At 40.4% G+C, this 12,404-nt stretch overlaps 1 protein-coding gene across 1 annotated transcript; it reads left to right on the top strand.

The window, feature by feature from the left end:
- Positions 1-4,078: 4,078 nt before the first annotated feature.
- LOC107292056 (carbohydrate sulfotransferase 11-like) lies at positions 4,079-12,121 on the top strand. The gene is made up of 3 exons (XM_015821117.1): positions 4,079-4,133; positions 6,829-6,911; positions 10,947-12,121. Exons 1-3 carry the CDS (start codon positions 4,079-4,081, stop codon positions 11,790-11,792), a joined length of 984 nt encoding a protein of 327 aa, XP_015676603.1. The 3' UTR covers positions 11,793-12,121.
- Positions 12,122-12,404: the final 283 nt, after the last annotated feature.

The raw sequence follows: 12,404 nt of genomic DNA, 5'->3' as shown, positions 1-12,404 counted from the left end.
ATTTCTCCTTAGTTCTAGTTTGCTTCTTTCCTTTAGTTAGTTTCCTTCCGCTGTTTTTTGTCCTGCCTTCACATGCTCTGGAGAATAGGTTGACTTCCTCTTCTTCGTGGCTGCCCCTTAAATATTGGCTGGGGAACTCTGGGAGTTGAGGTCCAATAATAATAACAACAACAACAATAATAATGATGATGATGATGATGATGGAAGGTACCTTGGAGGTCATCTAGTCCAACCTCCTGCTCAGGCAGGAAACCCTATACCATTTCAGACAAATGGCTGTCTAGTCTCTTCTTTAAAACTTCCAGTGTTGGAGGATTCAGAGCTTCTGGAGGCAGGTTGTTCCACTGGTTAATTGTTCTAACTGTCAGGAAGTTTCTCCTTAGTTCTAGGTTGCTTCTCTCCTTGACTAGTTTCCATCCGTTGCTTCTTGTCCTGCCTTCAGGCTCTTTGGAGAATAGCTTGACTCCCTCTTCTTTGGGGCAGCCCCTGAGATATTGGAACACTGCTATTATGTCCCCCCTCGTCCTTCTCTTCATTAAACTAAACATACCCAATTCCAGCAACCGTTCCTTATGTTTTAGCCTCCAGTCCCCTAATCATCTTTGTTGCTCTTCTCTGTACTCTTTCTAGAGTCTCAGCATCTTTTTTACATCGTGGTGACCAAAACTGGATGCAGTATTCCAAGTGTGGCCTTACCAAGGCATTGTAAAGTGGCATTAATACTTCACGTGATCTTGATTCTACCCCTCTGTTAATGCAGCCCAGCACTGTGTTGCAGAGTTTGAAAACTACTGTTCTAGATTTAGACCTATTAAAATGATTGAAAGACAATGCTTATCTCTGTTGGAGATTGATCAGATCAAACTCCCCCTATATTTTGTATTGAACAAATACTGATTTACATGGAGTATGAGAAAAGAATAATGTTTGAAATGGGTACAAGTGTTTTGTTCAGGTTAGTTCTCAATACTGAAATGTGCAATCTGTGGTTAGTGATAGATGTGGTACTTCAACCCATCTGAATGGCCCCAGATGGCTGGAAATGATAGGTATTGTGATTGGAAATAGGTGCTTTCATCCCCTCATGGTCTGGAAAAAGAGGACTTGCCTGGAGAGCTAGAATTTCAGTGGAAAAACCTAAGTTTTGTTCTGTTAAACTCATTTCATTGTAAAATTGGGCTTGATGTTTGAAATGAGATTGTATGAGCAGAACAGAGGTAAGGGTCCTCCTAGCAGCAGTCCTGCTTCTTCAATAGCATTCTTTCTCTTGGACTTGACAGCTGGGACTTTGCTAAACCCCTCCAACTATGTCTGATAGCACTCGTTGCTTCATAAAGTTGGATGATTTTCAGCCAGGATATTTACACCTTGGGAAACCTGTAGTGATGGAGAATCCGGCTGTACTGATGATTGTGATCTCAATATTTACGGCCAGAACATCTATATTTCTGAATATGGGAAGAAGAAAATGTGTGCATTTCATTTGGTCTCCAAAATGCTTTTAGTGAGCTCCTCCCTAATGCCCTTTTCCAATATGATATGAAATGTCCTAAGGTTTAGAGCAGCAGCCCCCAACCTTTTTGACACCAGAGACTGGTTTTGTGGAAGACAATTCTGGGGGGAGGGGGGAAGGGGAGGAGATTGTAACCAAGATCCCTTGTATGTGCAGTTTACAGTAGGGTTCATACTCCTGTAAGAATCTAATGCCTGATAATCTGAGGTGGAGCTGAGGTGGTGATGCTAGCGCTGGGGAACGGCTGCAAATATAGACAAAGCTTTGCACACCTCCAGCTGTGCAGCCTGGTTCCTAACATGCCATGGATCAGGATCGGTCCATGGACCAGGGGTTGGGGACAGCTGCCTTTGTATAGAGACCATTTGCAGTTACAACGGTGATAAAGTAACTTTACAGCCAATCCTCATATTTATAACCTTTGCAAGTCTGTAAAGCAAAGAAGAGCTATGTAAGATGAGGGGCGTGGGGGGTTAAGTCCTTTGAAAATGGCTAAAGGAACTGGGTATGTTTTGCTGAGAAGTCTGAGGGGAGAGAAAAGAGCAGTCTTCCAACATTTGAAGGTTGTCCCTGGGGAGAGGGTGTTGGTTTATTTTCCATAAAGAGTAGGCAAGAAGTGATGGCTGAGAGCTCACCCAGAGGGAGATGCAACCTGGAAATAAGGAGATACTTCCCCGTGTTGACAACTATCAAGCAGTGGAACAGCTTGCCTCACAGATTTGTGGGTGCTCCATTGATGGATGTTTTCAAGAAAAGATTGGACAACCATTTGTCCATGATGATATGAAGACTCCTGCCTTGGACTGAGATTGGACTAAAAGATCTCCAAGGTCTCTTCCAACTCTATGATTTTAAGATCATAAGCACAGTTGCAATTTTGCTTATCAACCACTTTATTTATTTATTTATTTTATTTATATTTAAACTTCTATGCCGCCCTTCTCCCCAGAGGGACTCAGGGCGGCTCACAGCATGTTAAAAAAACAACACAAAAAACATTTCCCCTGTAAAACCAATTAAAAAGCAAATATATTAATAGCTGTGTCATATTTAAAATCTTTGACAATTTTTAAAAATTATTCCCTATTTAAAATTCACCCTAGGTCAGTCCCGCTTGTTGAAAAAGCCATGTCTTGAGGGCGCGGCGGAAGGTTAGGAGATCCGGAATCGTCCGGATCTCGGGGGGTAGCTGATCAAGCTGCTTGTGGTCTCTAAATAAGAACTTCATATATTCTGCAAATATTTTCATAGGTACAATTTTCAAGTTGGGCTGCTGCCATCCTGTACTTATTAAACTGATTTAATAAGTGAAGAATCTTGCATATATGTGTTAAATTTTGTTCTGTTAGTTTCAACTCATTTTTCAAAAGAATCAAGATTATTTTTGATGCACACGCTGTACATTTCAGCTATCTACAAATTGGATAGGTATTCTTCGCCTCTTCATCTCATTAAAAATAGATGTAATGACTATACCAGTCATGATGTTGATAATGGCTAGAAAAGGCATAGAGGAAGGGGAAATACCTTTGGGCAGAGCTAGTGAGATAAAGACTAAGTTCTTTGTCTGGAACCAGAAATTCCCCAGTCTAATTCCTCAGATCCTACCCTGAAATGATTCAATGGGCATTTCTCTAGGTAAAAACTGAGAAATAAAATACATCCATTAAAAAAACAAACCCATGGTCATCTATGTCCATTAGAACTTTAGCGAAATGCTTTTACTTGCATCTTGGTAACAGTCATTTTGTGGGCAAGAATAGCAGTTGCTTGCAATACCCCACTTCCTTTTTCACTACAGTATAGCCAAATGGGGAAGAGGCCTGTTTATACCACTCAAATTGATTTCCTGTAAGTTCATTGCATCAGCTCCTCTTTGCTGTTCCTTTAGCAGCAACCTGCCTTGTGATCAGCTTTTGTTGCTTGCCCCAACTAACGGTTTCTGCTGAAGGAGCTTGCTTCATCAGCTCTTCTGTGACACGCAAGGAGGAGAGTAGGCTAACTGTTTGGCTTATGTGGTTGAGTTAAGTTCCTTTTCTGATGATCTCTGATGCTGGTGAAAGCACTTATGACCAATCTTTGTCTCCTTCTTTCCTTAACAGCTACACAATAGTTAGAAAGTTGCAGTTTCCAGGTGCCCATCAACAGTCTATATCAGGGGTAGTCAACCTTGGCTCTTTTATGACTCGTGGACTTCAATTCCTGAATTCCTGAGCCAGCTTAGCTGGCTCAGGAATTCTGGGAGTTGAAGTCCACGAGTCATAAAAGAGCCAAGGTTGACTACCCCTGGTCTATATAGATAGGGTTTCCCAAATTTTGAGACCTACCTTCCTTGAGTATAATATCTCTTTCTACATCACAGAAATGATGCCAACAGAGGCAGCAACTCTGGACAGCAGTTATGAAAAGATATAGGAAAGCCAGTTCTGTTCTAATATGTTGTTATGAGGGCCATTACCCCTGAGTTGCAAATACCTGGATGGGTAGCAAATTAGATCTTGGCTTTCATTTAGTAATCATCTTTTGCAGCCTAGATTTAGTGGTTCTATTATTATCATGGTACTCATGAGGAAAGGGAGCACAGATCGTATAATAGAAAACAGGTATCAGTATGCTTGTGGTAAAAAAAATAAAACTAACACATTTTTTTTTTAGTGAGAAACCCTTTCCTCATAGCAATTATAGGAGTAACCCTTAAGATCTTTTTGGTGGAGCTGCCTTGACAGATGTTGCTTTTCCAAAGCAAGCCATTGGCACAGCAGGTCCGAAACTTCAAAGTGGGACACAAAGGAGTCAGATGGTTTCTTGTGGTTTGAACAGACTCTTGGCAAGACATTGCACAAGAACATCACTTAGTTGTAAGAACAGGTACAGTGCATTGGGCAATTATTACTGGAAGCTGCCACTTATTGAATCTTAAGCATGGAAAGTTTCAGCACACGTACATTTTTGAGATATCCCTGCCTTAGAAGAGAATAGCAAGAGCAAAGAAAAGACAGCAGAGGAACCTCTGAATTGTTCAGCATGGATCCTATAGAGAAGTTGTGCCGAACTAATTCAGAAAGTGTTATACTTCAATTGAAAAAGAAATAACTATTAAGAAAACTGTTTCAAAAATGAAACAATTAGTAAATACCACTATCCTCTCATCCACTTGACTTTTGAGGCTATTGGTTTGACTTATTTATCAAAGGAGTTTGTGAATATGTTACATGTTCCTTGTACCACACACTTTTCACTTTTTAATCACTTTGCACATATAACGCTATGCTATGAGATGCAGGTAGTCCTCAACTTACAACAGTTCATTTACAGACCATTCAATGTTACAACGGCATTGAAAAAAGTAACTTATGACCATTTTTCATACGACCTTTGTAGCCGCCCCATGATCATGTGACCAAAATTCAGTTGCCTGGCAACTTATTCATGCTTATGGCCATTGCTGTGCTCCAAGGTCATGTGATCACCTTTTTTTGTTTTTTAATTTAAAACAAAAGCATTTTCCCGAGGGAAAGGTTGGTTATAATTAATTCCAAGATCTTATTTCAAATTTATTTGTAATTTTCTAAAATCAAAGATTTAATCACACTTTTGCTTTTTATTATTTTTTTAAAAAAGTTCTTAAATTTGTAGTTAAAACTTTCTTTTGCTAAGGACTGAAGGCAACTGTCAAACTTGGTGCTGTCAAACTTGTCAATCTAAAAGTTTTCAGTAGTTGAAAAGCAGTTGATAAGCAATTTCTGGATGTGATTTAGAAAAGGAAGCATACAAACTCAATGTCCTTTTCAAAGGCACCAACCACATTTTGAGTAAGGGGGCCATTCCTTCATCTCCCAGGGTTCTGTGCCTGCCAGAGAAACAACTGTTTGGAACGCTTGGGGATGATCTCAAGTCTTCTTCTTGTCCAGAGAAAAATAATTGAAGAACCGGTCTACTCGCCTCTTCATTCTGCCTTGATCAGTGGCTCTGCCTTTCATAGAACTGTCTACAGCTCACCATTTCTTTCTCCTCCCAGAGTCAATGCAGCCCTTCAGTAAATTATTAAGTAAATAAAAGTTGAAGAATAAAAATATGCAAATTTAGAAAAAACATAACTATTCCTGGATTTCTGCAAAGCAATGGTGAACTGAAGACTTTACTTTTAGCAGAGTTGATGACTGTAGTGGAAAATGGAGCTGGTGAGTGAATTAGATCCCCAAAATCCTCTCCAGATAAAGAAGAGGACTTAGGATCACCCAGAATGTTCCTCGCAGATGCTGTCTCTGATGAGACCAGCTGCCTCTAGGAGATTTGAGATTTTAGAGCTCTGGCAGCAAGAACAGTCATTTTTGCCCAAGCCGTAGTTTCTTTGAGTTTCATGACATGGGGTGATTTTCCTTCAACCTGCAGCAAAAGAAGCTTTATGTAAGTTTAAAACTTAAAGAGAAAACTTTTATTTGGAAATAAGCAATAAAAGTTGATTAGAATGTTGATTTTGGAAAGCTTTTAAATGGCATGAGGGACCAGATGGACTGGAAGTAAGATTTGAAAAACATAAGGCATAGTTCCTGTATTTTGTTTAAAATCTTACTAAAATGTATGAAAATGTTGAGTTTAAGTGTAAAAAAATCTCTCCCTGGGAAAATGTGCTGAATGAAAGAAAAACATGATAACAGGAGACCTTGAAGGCTGGTTACCAGAGGCAACCAGAAAAAAAATAAAGATTATAATTAAAGGAGAAGGCCACTAATATAGAATGGAAAAATTATTTTAACTCTGGAAGAATTCAAAGATATTTGGCAACAATGTACCCAGAATTTTCTCTTTAGAGAATCATAATAATAATTTTTACTGAAAATTGAAACTAGAAAGAGAAAATTATTATTGAAAAAAAAAGCAAAACCTAAACTATTCTTTATAATTAGTTTTGGGAGAGAAACAGGGCAGAGAACAAATGAGACAATCCTATTATTAGATCAACTGAAACTGCACATATAAGCATACAATTTAACCAAATGCTCTTTGAGAATTTTCCCACTTTGGTGCTATTTTGTCTTTCCCCCTCTATCTTTCTTCGTAATACTTCTTTGAGGAGGAAGACAGGACAATCACAAAAGGCAGATGATGTCCTTTAGATATTTGGGAAAGTTCCATCATGAGGACAGGGTGGTCGTTCAACAGCAGTCTTAATTTAAAGAATGCTGTTCCCATCCTTACTTTTTGTATTCCTTCTCTAAGTATGACTAACCCTGTACTTTCCATGAAATAGAAAAACTTTGACACACATTTTTAAAATCTCATCTCTCTCCCCCACCCCCATTTTTCTTTTCCAGCTGCAGAAGACAGGATATTGAGGATTAGCTGGCACAGGAAATCGGGTCGAAGTCCACTTCAGACTCTTTACAAGGATGACCAGGTAAATGGACTTCAAAAAACAAAATGGTTGTATACGAAGAAAGAGAACAGGCTATTTATTTATTTATTTATTTATTAAATGTACACACCACCCATCTTGGCAATGGATGTGACACTGGGCGGCTTTCAGTGCAATGAAATAGAAATATAAAATGCAATTATAAATATGATGTTATCCGTTTAGTTGTGTCCGACTCTTAGAGATTCTATGGGCCAGGTCTCTCCACATCTCCTGAACTTAACTTTGAGTTGTTCTGTGCTCTGGCTGATGTCAGCTTTGATGGTGAGTGATAAATAGAGAGACAATTAATAGCTGAAGAAAACTCTTTTTGCATGCAGAGAATGTGACCTTTCTCCCCTCCTCAGCAATTGCTATAAAATTGTGTAGATCATTCTGTGAATTGGAGATTTGGACCCTGCCCACAGCTTTCACATACAAGTATTTTATTTGTAAAGTTTTTAAAGAGCCAAATAGGGTAGGTTTTCTCCACCTAATTTGGAAATACAGGATAATCCCTGTGAGTGAAAGTAAGCCTTCTGTCACTGAATTCCTCATGTCCTTTTTCTTACTCTTTTGGCTGTGCAGATGTAAGAAAATAATCGGGACACACAAAAAAAATCACGGAGGCCAAGTTGCTAATCCAGTCAGTACCTTTTGAGAACTGACATATAGTAAGAAGGGATGTCGACATCTCTTTTTTAATACCTGCCAAACCATCTATTATATTGCTAAGTGATGTTGATAACTAGTCCTAGAATGAGTTGAGTTATCTGGAATGCCAATTTTTTGTTTTAGAAATTGAATCATTCCAGATCCCTTCTACTTGTCATTTTTTTTTACAAACCAAAATTGGAGGATACTAACTCTCTTTGTCTCAGAAATAAGAGCGGGTTATAACTGAGAACTGAGAAAATGACTAAATGAACACCCACAGAGAGGAGTAATATATCTAGAATAACAAACTTGCCTACATATATAAAGAATATTGCAAATGCAAATGTTTATCTAATTTGCTAACTTTAAGAGATTTCCCCTTCATGGATTACTGCCTTGTCATGGTGAAGGGGTTTGCGTAATTCAATGAAGCTATGAGCTATGCCGTGCAGGGCCACCCAAGATGGACAGGTCATAGCAGAGAGTTCTGACAAAATGTGATTCACTGGAGAAGGAAATGGCAACCCACTCCAGTATCTTTGTCATGAAAACCCCATGGACAGTACCAATAGGCAAAAATATATGACGCTGGACAGGAAGGCCTGGAGGAACGTTGTCCATGGGGTCGCGATGGGTCGGACACGACTTCGCAACTAACAACAACAAAAAGAGGTTTACTTTAGAACTGTGAACTCAACCCTAAAAAAATTGTCCTGCTAGGCATCTTAAAAATCTACTGGATACTGCAGCCACCTACAAACAGAAAAGCATATTGTGCTTCCTGAAATTCTCCAGAGGCTCCTACTGTGAAGTGCTTGTGGGTCTCAGAGCTCTATTGGTAGTTTGACATGAATTCTGCCTAATAGGATTTCATCATGAGAGTTGGGAATCCTGGCCTGTTGTAAAACAAAGTATGGCATCAGTGAATAACAATCTGCAACACCTTCAGGTTCACTAAACAATGGTGAATACAAATAGAACTTCAAATAAACTTTTTGTGCAATAGCATAACAGGTGGATAGTACTTGGATGGGAGACTGCCGGGTGCTCCCAGGGCAGTAAGCTATATTGGGGAGCAGGAAAAAAAATCACCTGTAAGAAAGAGAGGGCAAACCACTTTCATATGCTGCCCAGAAAACTACATGGACCTCTCTGTGAAGTAACTTGAAAAGCAGAAACATCTCATATTCAGTGTCTAAAAAGCGATAAAATATGGGGAGGGGGGCGAATGAAGGAATAATAAAAACAATAAGATTCTATGACACTTCCAAGAATGAAATACATAATCCTGAGATAATGTAGGAAAAGGATTAGATAAAACAATCGCTGTGACACCTCTCTGAATACCTGCCCATCTTCCTACCTTGCCTTTCTTCCTTTATAAGACTCTTTTAATGAGAAGTAATGATTTGAATAGGTGGGTTGCAAAGCAGTGAACCAAACTTTAGCATAATCTTTACTTCCAGCCATGCTGTTGAAAAGTCCTCAGGTTTCTATGAAAAAATAAAATGGCGGATAACCATATCTCAGTTCTTTGGTTATAATTGTGCCCATCTGCTTTTGGGGGGGAGGGGAGGAGTATTCTAGAGAATTGGGGATTGGGCTAGCAGGCAAATCTTACCTGTTTGCCTTCTAGTGAAAAGCTGTTTTGTAATTGGCTGCAGCCATTGTCTTATAAAAAGAATGTGCCCCGCCACTAAAAGTCATTGAACGAGAGGGCACATATCATGTGTGCTCCGTATCCTAAATGTGCCCACCCACCCCTGACCTAAGCGTGTGTACATCCAAAGAAGTGTACTTATGAAGTTTATGGCATACTAAATGTGCTCATCTGTCTCTCTTTATGAATATAACACAGACGGTGTAAACAGCTTGCTGAAAGGAGAGCTTTATATATATTTAGTCAAACTGCAAATAAGCACCTTGTTTTAACTATAATTAGGAGGAAGGAAAAAGGTTTTGCCCCTATAAACAGATGCTGCTTTATGCTTTTATAAGGAAAGTTCAAAAGATATCCGAAGTCCATACATGGATAGAATCTTTCCTAGAACCAAAATGTTGCAAAAGGCCCTAGAAGTTTCAGGGATTTTTCTGAACTTTTCGTTAGGTGAAGTGCTACAAAATGTCAGACAGACAAGGAAGAATTAAAAAAAAAAAAGAAGTCCACCATTAGCCAGAAGTTACAGGAAATCAAGAATAAACTCCAAGAAAGAAAGGTATTTCCTGATTTTGTCGTGAGTCATACCATCAAGAGCCAAGCTGAAATCCCTGGTGACCTGAGGCACCCTTTTCTCCTAGGAAAGATCTCCAATTATGGGAAGAAATGAAACTTGGAATAGCCAAGGGCAAATCATGGAGATAGACCTACATTTACAATATTTTGGTTCAAGAGTATTTTGCTCCGGCTAAGAGCACTCAGCTGGGCATTTGGTGTAGGCCTTGATGCCCCTCCATACTAAACCAGTGCATTTTAACATTGTTCATATCTATCATTCCGTAACACTAAAACAAAATCAGAGATGATCGGGGAAAGGAAAGAAGCAACCGAGTCCTTTATTCAGAGGACATACTGATGTTATTCGGAAACCTTGAAAGAGCTGATGACAAATAGTATGGGAGTATTTCCATTCGGAATCCACATTTTGATGGATAGGTAAATTTTGGATCTATACCCCTCTCCTCAGTGTAGACAGATACATTCAACTGAAATATCAATCATAGGAGCAATTAAGTTCAAAATAAAATGGAACATGTTTAGACCCTTACCTTTTCCCCTCACTGCTGCTGCTCCTTAACAGCATTCCTAAGACTGAAAATGAGACACAGTATAGGAAAATTGGTTAAGTAACCTGCTCTCTAAACTGGTCCTTCCCAGTCTGATGACCTAGAGCAGGGGTAGGCAACCTTGGCTCTTTTATGACTCGTGGACTTCAACTCCCAGAAATCCTGAGCCAGCATGGCTCAGCATGGCTGGCTCAGGAACTCTGGGAGTTGAAGTCCACGAGTCATAAAAGAGCCAAGGTTGCCTACCCCTGACCTAGAGTATGTGGGCTCCAAATCTCAGATTTTGACTTTCTAGTTGGGAATTCTGAGGTTACAGTCATGTTCCACCTGAAAGGACCCCCAGGATTACCCAGTTTTTACTTTTTGTTAACCTGTAATTCCTCACTATTAAAGGGTAAGAGCACCACTTTAAGGAGCAATTATAACCAATCTTAAGACTACTGATGAATCTTAAAGGTGTCCAAAGATATCAGCTCCTGTGTAGAGGTATTGGCAGCATGTAGGGGAGAGTATTCTTGGGATCTAACGAAAGGAGCTTGGCACATAGCATGAAGTGACTCCTGTTCCTCCTTATGTCCTTGTCTTATGTCTCCTCAGCTTGAGCAATCTTCCCTGCAGGCAACTCATCGGCGCAGGAGGGAGCTGCTAAGCAGTATGTGCCATCGTTATACCCGCAAGCGACGCCTCCTAACTCCAGATGACTTGCGGCACCTGGTGGTGGATGATGTTCATGAGCTGCTCTACTGCTATGTCCCCAAGGTGGCTTGCACTAATTGGAAGAGGGTCTTGATGGTCTTGACAGGGCAGGGTAAGTACCAGGACCCCCTGGAAATCCCAGCACATGAAGCTCATGTACCTGCCAACCTTCGCACTCTCTCCGAGTATAGCACTCCTGAGATCAACTACCGCTTGCGTAACTACCTCAAGTTCATCTTTGTACGGGAGCCTCTGGAACGGCTGGTCTCAGCCTACCGGAACAAATTCACCCGTAGCTACAACACGGCATTCCATAAGCGCTACGGGACCAAGATAATCCGGCGGCACCGTCAGGACCCTAGCAGCGAGGCCCTGGAAAGTGGCCATGACGTGCGTTTTGAGGAGTTTGTGTACTATCTGTTGGATCCAAAGACCCAGCGTGAGGAGCCTTTCAACGAGCATTGGGAGCGAGTGCACTCCCTTTGCCATCCATGCATTGTCCACTATGATATCATTGGCAAGTATGAGACCTTGACTGACGATGCCAACTATATCTTGCAATTGGTTGGGGCTGATGCAGGCATCAAGTTCCCCGCCTCATCTAAGACCATCAGAACCAACAATAACCTGACTGCAAAGTTCTTCAAGAATATCAGCCCCTTCTACCAAAGAAGATTATTTAATTTATACAAGATGGATTACTTGCTCTTCAATTACACCATCCCTTCTTATTTACATCTACGATGAGGCTGGTGACAGGCCCTTTCCTCATCGTTTCTGCTGTCAACCAACAGACATGGATATGAGATGCTTACAGTTCTACCTATGCCCGTTTTTTGTTTATGTTTGATCAGCACACAGAGTTCTCTCCGTATTTTGTTCCTGTTTCAGTAGACAGAATCTACGATGGTTTGTCTATCCTTCCTCCTGTTCTTAACCAAACAGCATTTGTTTCTAGGAAGCACTGGAACTATGTCCTTTTGTCAGGAGGTGGGAGAATCTGTGGAAGTAGGAGACATAATAAAATGTGCATGCATTTAATGTGTTCAGTTATAATCCCCTCGCACCTCTCTCCTCCACACTGATGGAGGAAAAGGGAATATGAGCCAGAAGTATCTAACTGCAAACAGAGGCAGAATTGTGTATGAGATAAGAGTCTTCTGTGTCTCCCCCTTTTACCATCCTTGCAGCTGGTGTTTCAGAGAACTGTATTTTCTTGGAAACACCTCCCCCCCCCCCCCGCATTTCCCCATCAAGTTCTGCTGCCATGCAGATTCCATCAATTTGCACTGGAGTGATGCTTAGTGGATTGCCCACTTGTCTGTGCAGATTTGTCTGTATGAGAAGATCTTGACCAAA

The sequence above is a fragment of the Protobothrops mucrosquamatus genome, unplaced genomic scaffold (assembly GCF_001527695.2).
Source record: "Protobothrops mucrosquamatus isolate PMUCROS unplaced genomic scaffold, P.Mucros_1.0 scaffold1254, whole genome shotgun sequence".
NCBI lineage: Eukaryota > Metazoa > Chordata > Lepidosauria > Squamata > Viperidae > Protobothrops > Protobothrops mucrosquamatus.
This window is presented reverse-complemented; position numbering and strand designations above follow the sequence as displayed.